Raw genomic sequence first — 19,953 nt, 5'->3', positions numbered from 1 at the left:
TTGTTAGTCACTATCAGCTGATGGTCAGCCAACTAAATGTCACAAGTTACAAAAAGTTCAAATGGCTGCATGACTCTCTTCAGTTAATGACGGGATGTTACACACACAGAAACAGCATGGATAAATCTGAGACGAACATTTGTGAAAATCGATTTTACGCAAGGTAGAAAAGAAATTGTCGGAGCAAATGGTTCAGAATATAAGTGCTTTAATTCAATGTGCAGTTTCACAGAAAATCCATTTTCCTTTCACTCAGCAAAAAAACACAACTGAAGATCCCCACAACATTCATACCATATTTAAAAGCAACTGCATAAAATTATTAGGCAATTTTTTAATCATAGTTTAAGGAGCTAGTTCACCCCAAAAATAAGATTGGCAACACGGAAGACAATGAACAGAAAATACAGCACACTTCAACCTCCAGTATCATAAAATATACACATCGAGTTAAATAAGTTCAACTCTTGCAGACTCAGTAGTCTAATAGGTGCAGCAAAACCCAGCAGGTCATTATTAATCTGCATAGTTAGAATATTTAAAGATTTAGGAAAATGATGCAGAACACACGCTATCAGTCGAAGAACAGAAACAGTGTCTTAATCAGCGTTCCTCCTCTGCTGATGATGATGGATGTACTGTCGACCATCGTCGTCTCCCAAACTTAAACATTCAGGTGAAAAACATTCGCACACAAACTTAAATACAGGCTTGGCTCTGGTGTTTTAAAGATCAGGCACAACCTGAAACGCTATTTCAAGCATCTTGATTAACACGTCCTCCGCTCCGTTCCTTGGCACGTTTCCTTTCGTCCTCTTTATAGCTTCGATTGTCACTTTCACATCCGCGTTCTCCGTGTATCTTCTCCTCGACTTTCCCCACCGTTGCGCCTGCCATTTTGTCACTCCGACCTGAACCCTGTTTGTCTGCATCAAAGCAAGATGGAGGAGCTAAATGAGGAGAGAGGAGAGGCAGTGGGAAGAATACAACCCCCCCTTTTTTTTTTGTCTTGAACCAAACATCATGAATGATAAAAGAATATTCCTTTGATCTGTGTGTGTCAGAGCTTGAGATATGAGAAGTGTTGAGTGTGCGGAGTGTTATATAAGCAGTATTTCAGGCTCTGACACAGCACAGTAGAGCATGAAGCCCATCTGGTCCACCTGGTCCTCTGACAAGCCGCTCAGCAGATTGACAGCTGGCTTGAAGTAACTGTGCAACGCCTCTTGCTCGAGGTGGCCAATCAGCTCTGTGATGCACTGCTGGAATCGCACATCCAGGCTGCTCTCGGACCAGTCGCTCTCACTGTCACTGAGGTGGAGGATGAGGTTGGCCAGCGGGGCGGCATCGAGCGGTCGCAGAGCGGGGTTCAGTCTGCACACCGCCTTGAGGATTTTAAGCGTGAGTTTGCGGCGACCGTCGTCGGAGGCGTCGAGCTGAGCCAGGCGCTGAGTCTCCCACGGGTAGAGAGAGAGGTGCCAGGCGTTGACCCAGGGAGAGGTGAGCTCAGGCTGGGCGGTCAGAGCCACGTCCTCCTCCCTCAGCAGAGGCAACACGGAGAGGAAGAGTGGCTGACTGCCGTCTGCCTCTTGTTTTTCATTTACTGGCCTGAAGGATCACAACAGGAAGAGAGTTGAAGAACATCAAAAAAGTTTAAGCAGATATTTAAAGATAATACTTTTGACCAATATAGACAGGATTAATGAAAATGTTTGTTTGCTTGTTTGTTTTGTTATTGCTTCATTATTCACCCATATTGTTTTGAATGTTTGGCTGTTGTTTAGAGTAAAAAAAGGGAAGGGGTATGACTAGATAAGTTCTTTATATCATCCTACACCCTTTCAAACATTGGATGGTTGTTGTTTTGTTGTCTGTCTAAAAAATGTTGCAGTCATTTCTGTCTTGTTATAATCCACAGCCTGTTTATTTAGTTTTGTTATTTTAACATAATAAATAAATAATTGTATTTGCTCCTTTACACATTCATATACAGAGTAACATTAGCATTCATTTAAAATCACTTTTCTGATCAGCTGATAAATATAAAATAAATGTTCACTCTGCTTTAGCTCCTTTTTGATGTCCACCAACTCTTGAGAAAAATATTGGTCTTTTTAGCTACTAAATGCCCGACAGTGTTCACCAGCTACCTGCTAACTGTCAGTCTGCTGTTTGGTTGGTAGTGTTCAGTGTGTTTCTCTGAAGATTTATACATATAACACTTATAACAAATGCCTGCTGTGGCCAAAAACATCACTGATGACAGTGAACTAAAACAGTAAAGTTTCACGTCATTAGTACAAGTGAAACATTTCACATGACTCTCACTTGATCATTGTTCACGTAAAAATATCTGTAAGTGCAGCTTTAAGGAGAATTAATGTTTTACTTTTAGCATCTTGTATACACACATGATTTGAGGAATCTTCTTCAAGTTGACTTTTAAAAAATATACATGTAAGACTGCGGGAAGGCTCTGATGCTTCAGGGGCAACATTTTGCAACGAATAAAAGGACAACACATTAACAAAGACATAAATTCAGCTTGTGACATTATGTACTGTAGTTTAAAAAAAAGCAGCAGCTGTGGTGTTCACTCAAACACTTCATTCATAGTTGAAGCCCTTTTTCAACCCTGGAAAAGAGCAAAGCATTATTTAAAGCATAAACACTCACAGAATCTCAAGTCGAAGGTCCGGTCCTCCCAGTACTGGTCTAACGAGACAGTCCAAAGTGCCGCTGATGGACGGCCAGTTAATCGTCTCCATGACTGCTTTATTGAACATGTTCACAACGGCTTCTGCTGACAAATAACCTCCCACCAGGTACCTACAAGACACAACGAGGGACAGGTTTACAACAAACGACTACACAGTTTGAGTGTTTGTGATACATACATCTTTTTACTGTTGCTTTTTCATTATATAAAATCTTTAGTTTTAGTTATTCATGAATTTATATGCAAGAGAGCGAAATACCTCAACAATCACTTTTGCAAAACCACCTCTCCAGCCAATTACTAGTAATAATCTGCTAGTAAAACCGCCTGACCTGATTTACTTATAAAGATTTAAACATTAAAATGTGGTGTTATTTGTGTGTCGTCACCTGTCCCAGTAGCTGCGTCCTCTGGGAAAATATTCTAAATTGACTCGTCGGACCATCCAGTGCAGCGGGTGTGTGAGCAGTGTCTCCTCTCCCGGGATGAGACGCCACAGAGAAGCTTCAAGCTGCAGGGGCACCAGAAGACACGCGTGGTCCGCACTGACCACCTAAACACACACACAAAAACACACACACATACACACATTAAACCAGCTGGCATAAATCCAGCGCCTTGCTGAGACATGTAAAACTGTCTTATCTTCTTACTGTCTTATGTTTTAATTTATTAATTTATAGTCGTTCATATCATCTGTTCGATCTTCATATAAATGTTATTTGTCTATTTCTTTTGACTTTTTAATCTATTTTAACCAATTCTTATTCTCTCTTATTTTGCTTATTTATTTAATTATTTTTTACCTTTTTAATTATTTAGTTCTACTTAATTTATTTACGTTTAAAAAAACAACATTTTTATCTTTTTTTTTCTCTTGCGTGCATTTGTCTCAATTTTTTGTCTTTAAATTTGTATTTTCTATTCCTTTTTTTTTACGTTGTCACTTGTTGTAACTACTGTAGTTTGTATGAAAGGAACTATATAAATAAAGTTTTGAATGATTGATTGAATATCAGCCTTGATGAAAATACATTTTGTATTTGTGAGTACCTGCAGGTCATCCAGAAGAGAGCCTCCGAGGTTCATCTCACCCAGCGGCATGTCTGGATGACGGCTGTGCATAAAGCCCTGGATCTCAGTGCAGATGTCTAGAGCCAGAGACTGAGCCCTCTGGACCTCGTGTGGAGAGAGAGCCGCCCTCGTGTGATAGTACTGCAGCAGACGCTCCTAAACACAGATTATACAGTTTAATACGGTTTCCACTCATATTTTTCAGAGCATAATAAGATTGGAAAGTAAAACAAGCAAGTTTCTGTTCAGGTAGACGAGCACTGTGTATACGTCCTTCAGAGAGAAGTCTTTTACACCTGCGCTGGGAATACATGCAGCAGTCTCCTGGGTGGAAACAAGACTCATTCACATAACAAGAAAAAAAGAGTGCTCTACTTTTTTTCCCTTTGTTTTAACTGTTCCCATAATCCACACTTTACTATTTGCAAATGTTAAGTATTCGATATGAAGAGCAGAAAATGAAGATATGAGGCTGCTAATAAGAAGACACATTTGCTCAAGTTTTTAATGACAACTCACTTTTTTTTTTTTTTTAAATCACCTCCGAGAGCCACTCATGTGTATGACTTCACCGCTCTGCACTCTGCTAACATTTACCGAACAAATTTATTCAATGAATCCACAAACGTTCTGCACACTAACACTACAGTGTGTTCATGCTCGGTTCACTTCCTCTCTGAGCACAAGCCTTCGCGCTGTAGTTTCATTATGCAGGGCTCTTGGGGCTCTGTACAGCCTAACAACTGCATAACAATGTGTATCCCCTAAGCACTGCACTTTACAAAACATGCTACACATGCATAAATGAATGAGCCAACACCGAGCGGAGCGCTTACAGCAGCTGTAAACACTGAATTCATAATAATCCCTTCAAGAGTTCAGAGTTGAAATGTCCGAGCGTACCTGCAGAGTGACGACGCACAGCTGGAGCCTCTTGGACTTTGACTCGGGTTTGGACTTCACCTCCAGGGCTGACATCTGAGGTTGTTGGCACAGGTCAGCTGATTGAGAAAAAGGTTTAAAACAGCTGTCAAGTAACATCAGTCAGGTTGGAGTGAAGATTAGAATATAAGGGTCAATGAGGTTTTTTTGTGTCCATGTGGTTTAGTCAAATTTAAAAGGGTTAAAATGTGAAAAAAAGTATGAATAACTTATTTTTTTGTGTACCCAGCATAACCCTTATTTGTCACTGCCCCTTATACTGTGAGTATTTGCGTGTCTGAACACTTTCTGTTGCCGATACCTTTCTGTTGTTTGGCTGCCTTGGCGACATGTTTCATCACGACGCCTTCGATGCCCTTCTTGATCAGCGTCGGGGAAGCGGAGACTAAACTCAACTCCTCCCAGCTCTCGGCCATCTTCTGCTCCACCTTTTCATCGTCAGCTGCACGGCCCGCTCGCTCTATCAGCTAAAACACACAAATACAGATAAAACAGTAGCCGTGTACAGAGTGTGTTTACTGTCACAACCTGCAGACTGAATTTTAGAGACACAAAGATAACCTTGGCCTCAACAGGAGGGAGATCGGGGGACTGAAGGATTTGCATGTTTAAGCCCATCGCCTATAAATATTTTACACTAGTGAACACATATTTAGACTAAATTCATACCTTCCAGGCACAAATATGAACTTGCAATTCTTTTGAAACTTACTTGGGATGCTGCAGGTAAAATTAAAGGTAACGGTACTCTGCATTTAAGCCATCCTAAGCACTAGGAGCCACTATGCAGTGCTTGGGGTCCAATATTATACTTACTATACTTGTTAGTATTTCGATGCCTTTAGTTATTTTCTCCATGTTACACGACTGTTGCATGATATTGCAGCTGGGGAATAATTAATTAGAGAAGTCTGTTAGTCGACTACATTATCTTTGATTTTAAAATCAGCAGCCAAACAGCAATTTATGCAATTTAATGCAAAACACTAAAAACATCACACTAAATGATATTTGTTTTTGTTTCGATTTGATTAGCCTGAAAACACATCTTGACTTATTAGGCAACTTTCCAATCTAAACAGTTAAAATATATAAATTTTGATCCAGAAGAGCACAAGGAAATCTGGAAGCACCCCAGAGTCTCTCTCTCTCTCTCTGTCTCTCTGTCTCTGTCTCTGTCTCTGTCTCTCTCTCTCTCTCTCTCTCTCTCTCTCTCTCTCTCTCTCTCTCTCTCTCTCTCTCTCTCTCTCTCTCTCTCTCTCTCTCTCTCTCTCTCTCTCTCTCTCTCTCTCTCTCTCTCTCTCTAACACAAGGCATTCATTATATTTTTAACAAGTATTTATGTATTTATCACTTCAGGACAACTCAACATATAACTCACAATAATGGACTCTGTATACTGTTGTTATTTATGTTTTAGAACACATTTTTATGGCATGGGTATTAGGGCTGGGCAATAAAATATCGATATTGAGGTATTTGGTCCAAAATATTGGGACATTTGATTCTGCCCATATCGCCCAGTGTGTATAATATTTACATTTTTATGCCACATTGGACTGCTCACTGTATACTTGCAATGAAATCTATTCTATAACTCATACTACCTTTCTGAGAGTTGCTGCATGTTGATTTTTTAGATTTCATGGAGACTCCTGGGCTTTATTAAACTTTATCTCAAGTCAGAACTTCTTTTTTTCAGTTCAATTTTTAGGGTTTAATATGTTGGTTTTATGTAAAGCACATTGAGTTGCCCCTGTGTATGAAATGTGCTATATAAATAAAGTTGCCTTACCTTAAACTAGGCAATATTTATGTATTTATTTATTAATCACTCCAGGACAACTCACATATAACTCATACTACCTTTCTGAATGCTGTTGCATGTTGATTTTCAGATTTCATGGAGACTCCTAGGCTTTAGGAAACTTTATTTCAAGTCAGAACTTTTCTTTTTGGCAGTAATTTAAGCTTTCACAGTTCATACGAAGGACTTGCTGATGTGCTACTAACAGCCTCGTAAAGCACTCACCCGTTTCACTGCCAATGTAGCGATGCCTAGCATGGCGGCCCCACCGACTCCCAGAACCAGCCGGGCGTTCGACAGCAGGAAGTCAATCACCATGGCGATGCCATCCTCCCCCCGCCTCCGACTGCCCTGGAAGTTCATCGCTTCCTTATTTGTGGTTAGCCTTGGGGAAAAAGGAACGAGCACACATTTAGAGAAGCAGAGAGTAACGATACATGAATGTCAGGTAGAGAGCAAACAAACTCAACCTGCAGATTTCTTTTCTTAAAATCTTATAAACTTCTCAGGTGTATGAATGTTGTAAAGTCAGAATCAGCCGTGAGATGAACTGACACGTGATCGGCAATTTGTCTTTTAATTTATTTTTTTAACCTAGTTTAAGTCCAGCTTTTATTAAACTTCATCTTTTATTTTACTTTTATTTGGTCTTTTTAATCTATTTTTACCTATTTTGCTCTAACTTTTAATAAACCTGTTCTCTTCTCTCACTTATTTTACATGAAGAGGGTTTCTGCACATTTTTAAAAGTACAAATTTAATGACTTTCACGACCTTTAAGGAAAAAATAATACCATTGCTGCCACAAAAGAATACGACAAATTAGACTACATATACACTTTTATGAGGTTTTTTTTTTTTTTTAATAGCTTGTTAAACAGTGGTGGAGGAAGTATTTAGATCCTTTATTTGTGTAAATATACTAATGTTACTTCAGTAATAGTATGTATACTATTGACTGTTGTACTCATACATAATATATTATGAGACATATAATAATGCAAAAGCAGGATTTTATGTTGTAGTGGAGCTCATTTTGAAGTCATTTATATAAGACTGAACTAATGATTAGATTCATTATTGTTACAAATGCTGATCATTTTTTATATTAATTAATAAGTTGATTTGTTGTAAAATAATCCAAAAACAATGATAATAATGATCAATAACATAAACTGAACAAATATAATTGAACTCAAATCAAATGTAATGCCTTAACAAATGCCAAGACATTTTTACACCATGAATATCAAAAACTAAATGTAAGACTTTTTAAGGATCCGCAGGGACCCTGATGATGATGTGCAATGCAGCATTTTTATTATAATTAGAAACAGCATATGAATTCAACTGATTAATATTTAAATATGTGCAAAACTTGAATAAATTGAAGTAGAGAAACATAACAAAAACACTTCACAGTCGCTGCATCTAAACTGAACATCTGAGGGGAGAGTTTGTTACCCGTCGCTTTCTGCCAAACAAGGACTATCTGTTAGAAGACCGCCATTCATCTCCGCAGTAGAGTCCCCGTTAAGGATCACCTCACTAAATCTCTTTATTTGAAGCGTCTGTTAAACTTTGCACCAGCAGGGAGCCGCAGAGTATTCGTCATTATGACTTATCTTTTTTTAAACTTCCTAAAAATGTTGTTTTCAGTGTGACAATTACTGAATGTGTCATACAGTTAGAACTGGGTTACATTAATGCTGATATAACTTGTTACTGAAATATGGAGAAAAATGTGATATGGAAAACATTTTGCTTTTATGGATAATAATAATAATCATCATCATCATCATCATCATCATCATCATCATCATCGTTTTAACTTTAAAAGTTTTGTCTTATTCTCTTATTTAATTTTTTACCTATTTTATTTAAATTACATTTTAACATTTTTAACATCCATATTTTATCTTGCTTGTATTGGTCTCAATTTTTGTCTTGTTTTTGTTTCCTCTTTTTTTTTAAGATCAAGATCAAGATAAACTTTATTGTCCCACCAGGTGATAAATTTGTCTCTAACCATTAAAAATAAATACATAAAAACAACCATAAAAGCCATAATACACATGAAGCAATACACAAGGTAATAAATCCTAAATAAATACATACTCAGTGCCAGATAGCAGCTCTAATATTATCTGCTGACCGATATATCAGTTGGGCTCTAATTAAAAGATAATTATAGATATTATATTCCATTTGTGCCAATTCTGTTCCTCTAGACGGTAAACTCTACAAACTGCTCCTTTAACAACCGTGTTGAATCTTACTGAAGAAAAGTAGAATAAAAAAAAATCAGAAATGTGTTTGACTTTTACGAAGAGAATTGGAAAAAAAAGTTAGTGTTGGGCGATATGAATAAAATCAATATCACAACAATATTGTAGGGACTATTGACTATTGGATGCTTTTCTTATAAAATATTTACACAGTGAGATTTTTGATAAATACTCATCAGTAATGGATATAATAAAGTAATAAAGTGGGTTAAAGGTTAATAATAGAGCAGCTACAACAGTCTGTTAAATTCAGAAAATTACATAATTTAACTGTAATGCAGCCTTTAAAAGCAGAAAAAGACACAACGATATCTAGTCTCATGTCACAATATCGATATAATATCAATATATTACCAAGCCCTGTTTTAAGTTTGTTTCTTTTTTGTAAGTTGAAAGCAAGACAAATTCAGATTTGTTGTATGATGTGTAATTAATAACATTAATCACCCGTTCTGCTCCACTGTAGTGTCCTATTACTCATTATCCACTTTGCAGCCTTGGTTAATGTTATTAATTACACCTGTGATTTTCCTGTGGAGGTAAATAAAATTAAAAAACGCCTGCTTTCCTGACTATAAGGTCAGCGATTAAAGACAGGAGGAATAAAGTATGTTTCTAAATATTAAAGCCATCAGTAAGGTAATTATTGATGGGAAACAACATTTTAATTCGGTCTGGGTGGAAAAATAGTGAGTCGATCATTGTAAGTTTAGTAATTTCTGGAAAAAACAAATAATAAATACAACTTTTATTTTGCATTTTAAAAACAAAACACCATCATATTTAACTCCTGACACCTGAGATCCAGAAATTTCCACAGATCACCACGAGTGCACATCCTCCCCCATTGCTCGACGTACGCGGTCCCAAGAATGGAGACACGCTCTATTTTTAGACCACATACATGCCTGAGTCACACCGGCCGGCTCAAATATAAAACAACCTTCCTCGTCAAGTTACAGTAGAACAAATGTAGCACGTAGAGAGGAGCCCTGAGGTGACACGCTCGACACCGGAGCCGAGTTCAGTTTTCTGTTAGTTAGGTAATATTTGGGCCAAGTGAAGGTCACCTGGTGTTGATAAATGTTTCCTAATCCTGGTTGAACTGAGGCAAACACACAAAAAATATAGTTTATCATTGACGTGGTGCAACCCATTGTCATTTGGTGTAACCCTAACCCATTTTTTAAAGGAAAATAGGAAAATAAATGTGACCTAAAATGTGGAATAAATATAATCCACTTTTGCAATGCAACACTATGGTTTTTAACAAATTTTACATCATTTATCACAAATTATTTAGAAATAATGGTTGTTTTTAGGATATGTCTTGCTCAATATTGACAAAATTTAAACATAGAAATACTCAATTTTTCCCCCTTTTCATTAGTTTTTTTTTTTCAAATGAAGTAATTATTTGTATAATTATACATAAAACCAACAAAAATAAAACATGTACATTTTAACAAACCTGATGCTGCTTTTAAAACTATTTCATTAAATATATTTTTTATTTATGCTCATGTTACCAACCCTTATTTGTCTCTGACCCTATAATATATATACTACTTACTGTTTCAGAGGGAGAGTGAGGGGACGAGCAGCTTATCGTTAATATTTAGGTAGAAATGAGCTTCTTTTTGTGTTTGTCTGATAGTAAGTAAAGGTGGCGACACTGCAGTAAGTAATTAGCATAAATAAGAGCACTGCAGTCTCCTATAAAGAGGTCGAAAGTAACTATGTAGCTTTACTCAAATAAAATGTTGAGGTTCTTGTACTTGACATGAGTATTTCGATGTTATGTTGCTTTATACTTCCACTTCACTACATTTCAACTATTGCGATTTCTACTCCACTACATTTATTTGACAGTTTTAGTTACTTTACAGATGAATATTTGACACAATGGATAATATAACAAACTTTTTAAAAAGACAACAAATTACAAAAAGCAGTGTGTAGTCTGGGTCACATTTCAGATGTCTATGAGTTGTTAAACGCTCCACCAAATAGTGATATTTCCCCCCTCTAAACTTCTCACATGGTTTCATTTCAATAAATCAAATTAAAATGATCCAATAGGGCTGGGTATCTTTTAAAAAATGATGATACCAGTACCAATCCAAGCACCCTTAAAGTGATACCGATACCAACTGAGTACTTCATTCGATACACATCATGTGAAAAGAAGTATTAAATTGCCTAAAATGCCACCACTCATCCACATCTAAATGGTTTGATTTTTACTCAAATGCATTTTGGAGGTCTTCAAGTTACTAATATTTATTAATCAAAAAATGCTTGCATTGATCAGCAGCGAGCAACTCCACGCAAATAGTCATATATTGTAGTTCTTGGTGCAAAAGGGATCAATTGCAGGTATCGTTTGACGGGAGACGTTTAATACTTCTTGGTATTGTTTTATTTTGGTCGATACTTTAAAGATACAACGCTGATAGCCTACCCAAACATGCCCTAATAATATAACAAGCTTTTATAATACAACTCATTGTTATAGATGACACCAGTGACTTCCAACCTTTTTTGACGTCAGTCACATTTCAGAAGTCTATTCATTGTTAACATTGTGATCAATCATGATTTTGCCGTCTAAACTTTTCACATGGCTTAATTTCAATGAAACGTTCAAATGGTTCAATATTTCAGCAAAAATCAAAGATAAGAGGAAAAGTCTAAAACTGAAAAGAGATTTGTATATCATAACTTTGTTTTTTCTTCTGTCCTCTTCTATTGATCATCTCACGACCCCTCAGATTAATCTGCTGACCCTTTGGAGGGGCCCGACCCCTAGGTTCAGGGTTGCCACACATTTTTACCAATGAATTTTCAAAACTTTTCCATAACTATTCCATAATATTTTACCCCATTTCCATGACTTTTAATTTAAGTAGTTTAACAAAGGCTCTTCCCCAGCATAACAGCTTAGATGTCATTTATTGTATTTTGGTGCCTTTTAACAGGTGTTTTGACACTTTGATCTCACTAAATGATTGGTGCATTTTATAATAACATCCAGAAGAAGCGTCTGGCCCCAGATCACATATAAGAAGATATTAAAAAGTTGATGATTTGTATATTCATATTAAATTAATCTACTGATTTTTGACATGGAAAAAGTGTGGGGGTCCAAGTTCATGCAGCCTGTCTTATATCTGTTATCTTTGATATCAGAGCGGGTCATCCCTAATTCAAAACTTTTCCAAAAAATTCACCTCATTACAAACCATTTCCGGGCCTGGAAAACAGTTTTTCTCATTTCATAACATTTCCAGGAATTTCATGACCGTGGGAACCCTGTAGGTTGAGACCCACTGGACTAAACTATATAACTGTATATAAAGTAGTGTAAGCTAGCTAACTGTATATAAAGTAGTGTAAACTATCTAACTGTATATAAAGTAGTGTAAACTAGGTAACTGTATATAAAGTAGTGTAAACTATCTAACTGTATATAAAGTAGTGTAAACTAGCTAACTGTATATAAAGTAGTGTAAACTATCTAACTGTATATAAAGTAGTGTAAGCTAGCTAACTGTATATAAAGTAGTGTAAGCTAGCTAACTGTATAAAAAGTAGTGTAAACTAGCTCCACCTCCAGCAGCTACAGTAGTAACATGCTGCTCTAACACTGATGCTTCACTGTTAATAATCGACATCAAACTCATAATATTTATGTACTTTTACTGCAATACTTTAACTACACTTTGCTGCCAATAGTAGTAGGATTTTCATGAAGGAGTTTAACTTGTAACAGAGTATTTTTACATTGCTGTATTGTTACTTTTACTTAAATTAAAGGATGTAAACACTTCATCTTTAATCCTCTACCTGCTGATTATTTATAATAATACACTGATTACCTAAAACCTTTAACTGTGTGGATGTAATACCTGAACCTGCTCAGTGACAGTCATCGTGGGTTACATGCCACTATAAATATCCATCTAAAGCAGCTTTAAGATCAATAAAGCGACTAAATAAACATTTTATTTTGGTGATTTTTCGCCTTTAAACATGAAACCATGCTAACAGCTAACAACAGTGAGCTATGGCGGCTCTAATGTTAAATATAATAATAATATACTCACCACTCAGAGCAGAGACAAAGATCAAAGTCTGACCACAAAACATTAGCTTGTTTGTTTAAATACTACTGTCGATGACAACAAAGCCTTTTAGCTATCGTTCAGGACCATGTCAGGGTAAATATAAATATATAAATATATAAATATAGCTCAGCCTTTAGCTACACAGCTGTCTGTCTGGTTCTTCTTCGGTGGTTGGCAGCCGGCGAGGTGCAGCAGCGCCCCCAGTGAGCAGCTCCGGTACTGCAGCTGTGACTTAAAGGACAGGTTCACATATTTTTATATATATCTACATTGCACATGTATATATCTCAGATTTTCTGGACATTGCACATTTATATATTGCAGATTTATTTACACAAAGATCCAGTTTACTGTATATAGTATTTCATTTTATCCTATTTTTGTCTTATTTAATTGTTGATTCTATTTTTAGTACACTTTCACCCTTACACTGCTACTTTTTTCCACTGTGCTGCTGTGTCAATTTGAGTTTCTTCCAAGGGGGATCAATAAAGATACATCTTATCTTATCTAATCTTATCTTATCTTGTTGAGCTGCAGTGCACTAAAAAGAAAATTGGACGATATCCGCTTGATTTAACTTTCTTGGATGCCTGAAGCTTCATTATTAGCTTCAGATAAACTTTTAAATACATTTTTACACAGGAGAGCTGTGGATTTTGGCCCCTCACTTAGATTGAAAGTGCATTATGAAGGGATCTCTTAATTTCCAGTATGAACAGGAGCTTTCCTCTCAAATGTAGAAGAGCTGAATTATAAAACAGAATAGAATGGAAACACTCAAGTAAAGTAAAATAACCTCCAAACTTATGTGCAGTTCTTGAATAAATGTACTTAGTTGCATTCCACCACAGAAGCTGTTTTGGTGTTTTTGATCACGTCACATGATTTTCATCAGCAGATGAACTTTGCCCACCTTCCCCCTTGTGTTTCCCCCGACAGTGTGTCCAAACCGAACACAAAGAGGTAATTCTGTACTACAAGAGTCAATTTGGGAGATTGTTTTTCCTAAATCAAACTGCTGAAACCTCATAATAACTAAATCCATAGTCTTCATTTTTTACAAAAATGTATAGTATTTATCTGAAGCTTGTACAAGAGGACAGATGTCACCTTTACAGTCTTTTTAGTAAAATTATTAATTATTTGTGTCTCATTTGGCACTGAAAAGACTACTGTTGAACGATATCTACTTGATTTGATTAATTGGACAGTTGAAGCTTCAGATTAGTTTCAATACTTAATACATTTAGCACAGATTTAGATTATACGTGCATTATGAAGGCATCTCTTAATAGTCTTTATGAACAGCAAGACTGATTACAACAAGCAACTCACGTGTTAATGTTGATTTGGGCACCTGACTAATCTTGAAAATGTGTTAACTCATCCTTTAATGGCTGAGGAACGATTACAGTAAACAAAACATTTTTAAATGTACATATGGGCACCTGACTGTTGTTTTAAGACAGAATCTTTCCCTCATCATTCCCATTTTGACTACTGTTCACTATGAAATGCTGTTTTTAAATAAACCTCTCGGGCTTACACTTTTTTTCTCATCTTTTCTTCCTCTGTTGTTTTTTGAGTCTGTGTTGGCTTTGATTGTACAGTTGAGAAGATCAAAGCACAGACACATTGAACATATCCCTGTGTGAATTATAAACTGTAAATATCCAGGATGCATAATGAATCAAGTGAGTAAATATCAGAATATAGAACTTTAATTGGAAAGGCCCAAACAGAAAGTCTTCTCCACTGATGAGAAGGTAAAGTCTTCATTGATGTGATCATAGAAACTTTTTACAGTAATGACAGTTCAGAGTTTATTCACTGAGTCTCAGCTGATCCGAGCCTTTCTCAGTATGTGGAAAGAGATGTGTTAAAACCAGGGTGGGGGTGGATTGGGGGACCCTCAGTACAGCGATTCAGGGGACAAAACATAGACAGAAAAGCTAAAACACACCAGGAGTCGTATACAGTATTTGTTTCAGATGTTTTTCGAGTTGTCATTGGGTGCAAATTTCCCCAAATACCAAGCCTGTATAAAAAATACTTTAATTTATAAATAATAGTGTCCAATCAGTGGCCTCCTCCTTCATATCCTGGTCAAAAATGTGTCCAAATAAATCTAATATTATATATATATATAAACAAGTTAGATTGTTCAGATGAAGCCACTGTTTTTATGATTTATTTATAGTGGTTAGAAAAACCTGTATGGCTCTTTCATTAATGTGAAAGCAAACACAGCTCCTGGCAATCGAAGGCACGCTCCAGTTTGTTGTTGCTTGATTGAGGGAGCGTGCTGCTTTAATGAACGGCAGGGCCAACTCTGTGGAGACAATTTCAGCTTTATTTCTCCCAGCCAGCGCCTTCTTAGCCCGAAAATGCAACCACTGAATCCCACGAAACCACTTCATTTGCCACCACTGTGTCCACAAAGTGTCCCATTCACTGTCAGGAAAACTGCAGGATTTTTCCTCTTTCATGACGTCAATGTCAGCCCTTATATTTTAGTGTCATGTTCAAGTTCACAGCTCCAGGAGACCTTCAGAAAACATCAAACTTCATCTTCAATTACACTGCTTTTAGAAAGTAATTTCTCCCCTGAACCAAGGTTATTTTTGTTCATGTGTAACTCCAGACTAACCTAGCAGCCAGCTAATGAGTACCTCAGCCAACTGTGGCAGACAGGAAGCAAGAAACTCATTTATGTGTTTACATAGCAAACGCAAGGACAAATGCATCTGGAAATTAAGTTTCTCCACTGAAAATTAAGACCCAAATTAAACAACACACAATAGGAGTGATTTTTGCTCAAATTAAGTTTCAATCTGACTCAAATGTCAATTTATAGGAGGAAAATAATACAGAATACAGAACAGCTATAACATGGCCTCTGTCACTCAGGTAAAGCAAATATATACTGAAACGGGAGTGTAAAACGAGGCCTGAGTTTTCCCATCACTCCATAACGCAGCGGTTTAGTCGATACACCATTTTGTGACCTCCACCAAGATGAGCAACGTGACCGAATCAAACCATAGCACAGAAAGCATGGCTGCACATGTGCCAGTCCTTGCAACATAAACTGCGACAGGGGAGGCAGGCATGAACAAACAGCCAAGATCTGAGATGGCACAGGAAAGGTATGGATCAGAAATTTAAGTGTGAAAAAAAAAACTAAAGGTCTCTTTCTGCATAAAAGTTCCCCCGATCAAAGACTATACAAACGTATTGTACATTATAACAAGTTAGATTACAGCTCAGGTTTCCTTTTGTACAAGTCCATACATATATCTTCCTTTTTAGCTCTTAAGCTCTGTACATCTTGGTTACAAAAAATACATGCCATTTTGAAATATCTATGAACATAGAAACAATAAATGCTTAATTCAGGGTAATTGAACAGTTTACCAACAAAGCCTAACTGTATTAAGTAACTTGAGGATCTTTAATGTGCAGCAGAGACGCCAGCTTCGTCTGCCAGAAACAAATATACACTCAAAACGGATTCAGACTCAAATCAAAACAGAGATGAAATAATGACGGTGCTCCTTGTGCCAGACTCAAACTGGAGCGATAAAGTATGAATGATACAATACTGAAATACATAAAAGAAATTGTATATTTATATATGTGTACACGGGTGTGTGTGTGTGTGTGTGTGTGTGTGTGTGTGTGTGTGTTATGTGTGTGTGAGAAGTTCTCAGTGACGTCTCATTTTGACTTTGCGTCCTGAACTCTCCCGATGTTTGTCGTAATCCTGTCCTCGGTTCCAGTAGTTCTCCGAGCTGATGCTGTGACGTCGTTGGCGGGAAGCTGACGGATGTCTGTTCTCCTCTTTGTCCATCTCTAGAACTCTCGGCCTGGAGGAGGAAAAGTGTGAAAAGCCAAATCAGTTTCTTATCATTGACGACGTGCTGGTTGATTGTACAATACCTTATTATTTTACTGTTTATATGACACCTGCTCAGATTAAATGTGGAGTGCCAACACAGGAGGCGTTTCAGCTGATTTTTCTCCGTGTGAGAACTACAGCTGCAACAATTAGTCGATTAATTGATTAATTGATCACCAGAAAATGAATCAGCAACTATTTTGATAACCCATTAATCATTTAGCTCAAAAATACCAAATATCTGATGGTTTCATGTGGTCAGATTTGAGAATTTAAGGCTTCTCTTTGTCTTACATTATAGTTACGTGAATATCTTTGGTTTTTGGAATGATGGTTGGATAAAACAAGACATTTATTGACGTCACCTTGGGCTCTATTGACTTTTTTCCCACTGTTTTTTTTGGACATTTTATAGACCAAAACATTTGCTGATTAATCAAACAAATAATTAGGAGATTAAAGGTACAAGCTCCAACCCAGGAAGCTGTGTTGGAGCTTGATACAGATTAATGTGTATAAGGCTTATCAGGTAGTTCAACTGTTTCATTGGAGCTCTCAGCGTTGGCGTCCCCGCTGCGTCAAAGCACTGCCCGTATTCACATGAATAAGAGGCTGCGTTCCTTTCACACAGAGCTAATGTTGGTCTGAATACTGCCTTACAGGTCTTCAATGAGCTACTAGGTTTTTCTAGCAACCAAGACCCCAAGTGGGCTGTGTCCAAAGTTCCAAACTATATTTATTCTAATTGTGACCCATTGTATTGCTGTGAGTTTAAAGTCTACGTCAATATGTTTAAGTGAGGTGTTGTAACTCTGAAATAAGACTGAAGTGGTATATCCACAAGTTTGAAGGCTTATCAACATTACAATGTTACGAGGAAAGAATTTACTGCTCTGAAAAGATATCAGGGCGGCAAACATTTCATCTTTTGTGACGACGATAACCAGGTAAACAGCGGGAACACAGCAGAGTGTGAACTTCAAAGTACTGCTTTTTAACAGAACAGACAAACCTGTATGTGTCTGCTTTGACTGAATTAATAGTAGTAATAGTTAGTTCTGTTTTGGACTGGTTCCCTATCAGATCAGGTCCCTTTTGTTAAATGTATTTTATGCACATTCGATAAGTTTTCCACATGTCAAAGTTTAATTATTTTGCCTTTCTTGGCATGTTTTTAAATGCCTGACTTGGTGAGTTATCCACAAGAATTCAAGTCTATTTATCTGTTACTACTCTTGTTTTTATTGCTTTTGTACTTAGTTATTATTTATTGTTCTTTATTCTTTTTAAAGACGCTCTTCTATATTTACTGTCCACTTGCTGCTGCAATAATGTAAATCTTGATTTCCATTGTGGCATTAATAAAGGAATATCATATCTTATCTAGTGTGTCTGTGTACCTGTGAGCGGCATCAGGCTCTGCTCTGCGATGAGAGCGCTTAGCTTTCAGAGGAGCTGGTCTCTCTGCTGGGGACGATCTTAAAGTGCTGTCCAGTCTGGGAGCATCAGGTCTGGTCCTGGCAAAAAGGAAGGGAGCAAGAAACACATGAATCAAGACAAGCTTTTATTAAAGATTATAGTTTATGTGTTAATTGTATGTGGTCTCACTTTCTAAGGATGATAACTGCACGCCTCTCCTTTATGTCCTGAGGGCGGATGCAATGGGTGATTTCATCTGCAGCATAGCCACTGAGAAAAAGAGAGATGTGTTACCAACAACAAAAAAAAACACATGACAACAACTCAATCAATGCATGACAGCAAAATGCATGACAGTCACCTGAGTACTGTGACACTCCCTCTCCCCACAGGCAGCACAAACACCGGCTCAGACACCCGGATGGGCTTGAACTGGAAGCGACAGCCGAAGCACAGTGCACTGTCACTGAAGAAGGACACCGAGACGATGGGTCGTGCAAAGATGTGCAGAGGATCCACATGTGACACGATGCATCCTCCTGGTTGATAATCATTGATGACTGCACTGTTCACAAACCCCTCCGGGATAACCCCACTGGACACCAGCCTCTTGATCACCAGCTCATGCACCCAGCTGGGGATATCATCCACCTCTCCTTTGCGATAAAGCCTCTCCTGCCCAGGTCCACGCTTCTCCAGCTGGGCTCCATACGTGTAACCCTCACCAAAGAAGTACTTGTTGCGGAGGGGTGCCCTGTCCACAGTGTGCTCCCTGTACAGCCCAGCCTCTCCTGTTGCAACCACCTCGTCTATCTTCTCCTCGATGTGTGCACACTCCTCCGGGGTGAAGATGTTTTTCTGCAGGATGCTGCTCTTCACCCGGTCGGCCTCTAGCTCCCGATGCTCGGCGCTGTCATCACTGTGCTCACACTCATCATCATCTGACTCCCTGTATTTACGCTTGCCACCTTTCCCACTGCCATTACTCGTCCCGTCCACGTATTTATTAGTCTTGTGTTCATCCCTGTGAGGAGTCATGGATTTCAGCTTCTCCCTCAGGTCCGAGTATCCGCTGGCTGCCATGTCAGCCAAAACAAAACAAAAAAATGTGTGGTGATGGGGTTTGAGCTCCTGGCTTTAACACCTTGCATGCATCAGTCTAGTTAATATAAGCAGGACTAGACGTCAAGATATTTAATAATGGGGCCCTCTCTCTCTCTGTCTTTCTCTTTTACTCCCAGCAGTGTCCAGAGTGGCTACCATGAGCTATTAGCAGCTGTGCATTGAAACAGCGACGTGGTGTCAAATTAAAGCAGCAGCAAATAATCCCGAGTGGTTTTATGCACTTAAAACACAAAACAGAAAGTAGTGATATATATCTATATATAAAAGCAGCAGAGGAGAGGAGAGGCTAAATAGAGGAGGCTAGTCGAGCTGCTAGTTAGCGTCTCTAGCCTGGTTGAGTCTGTGCGTCGCCGCCTGGAAATACCGACAAACCGCGCAGCAACATTTCACATGTCACCGCCAAATAAAAACGACCAAAAAAACACCTCCTCCACTCAAGTCCGAGAGTCCAGGAAAAACACTGTCATATTCGCACAAAAAAAAGGTTTGTAATTGTGTCTCAAACAAAACACACAACAACACAGCAGCAGCACACTCGTCTCCAA

General features: G+C 37.8%; 2 protein-coding genes across 3 annotated transcripts; both read right to left on the bottom strand.

The window, feature by feature from the left end:
- Nucleotides 1–172: 172 nt before the first annotated feature.
- On the bottom strand, nt 173–13,106 carry mief2 (mitochondrial elongation factor 2). Of its 2 annotated transcripts, XM_062436271.1 has the most exons (8): nt 12,940–13,106; nt 6,768–6,927; nt 5,037–5,202; nt 4,697–4,794; nt 3,773–3,949; nt 3,109–3,272; nt 2,677–2,829; nt 173–1,608 (listed from the first exon to the last, which is right to left on the bottom strand). In XM_062436271.1, exons 2-8 carry the CDS (start codon nt 6,903–6,905, stop codon nt 1,101–1,103), a joined length of 1,404 nt encoding a protein of 467 aa, XP_062292255.1. In that variant the 5' UTR covers nt 6,906–6,927; nt 12,940–13,106; the 3' UTR covers nt 173–1,100. The 2 variants fall into 2 exon arrangements, with proteins under 2 accessions (XP_062292255.1, XP_062292263.1); XM_062436279.1 differs by lacking the exon at nt 12,940–13,106 and having other exon boundaries at nt 6,768–7,376.
- Nucleotides 13,107–14,687: 1,581 nt separating this feature from the next.
- On the bottom strand, nt 14,688–19,953 carry alkbh5 (alkB homolog 5, RNA demethylase). The gene is made up of 4 exons (XM_062440155.1): nt 18,645–19,953; nt 18,473–18,553; nt 18,265–18,381; nt 14,688–16,832 (listed from the first exon to the last, which is right to left on the bottom strand). Exons 1-4 carry the CDS (start codon nt 19,364–19,366, stop codon nt 16,673–16,675), a joined length of 1,080 nt encoding a protein of 359 aa, XP_062296139.1. The 5' UTR covers nt 19,367–19,953; the 3' UTR covers nt 14,688–16,672.

This window comes from Scomber scombrus, chromosome 2, assembly GCF_963691925.1.
Source record: "Scomber scombrus chromosome 2, fScoSco1.1, whole genome shotgun sequence".
NCBI classification, from domain to species: domain Eukaryota; kingdom Metazoa; phylum Chordata; class Actinopteri; order Scombriformes; family Scombridae; genus Scomber; species Scomber scombrus.
Note: the sequence above shows the minus strand (reverse complement) of the source record. Positions and strands in the feature narration are given on the sequence as shown.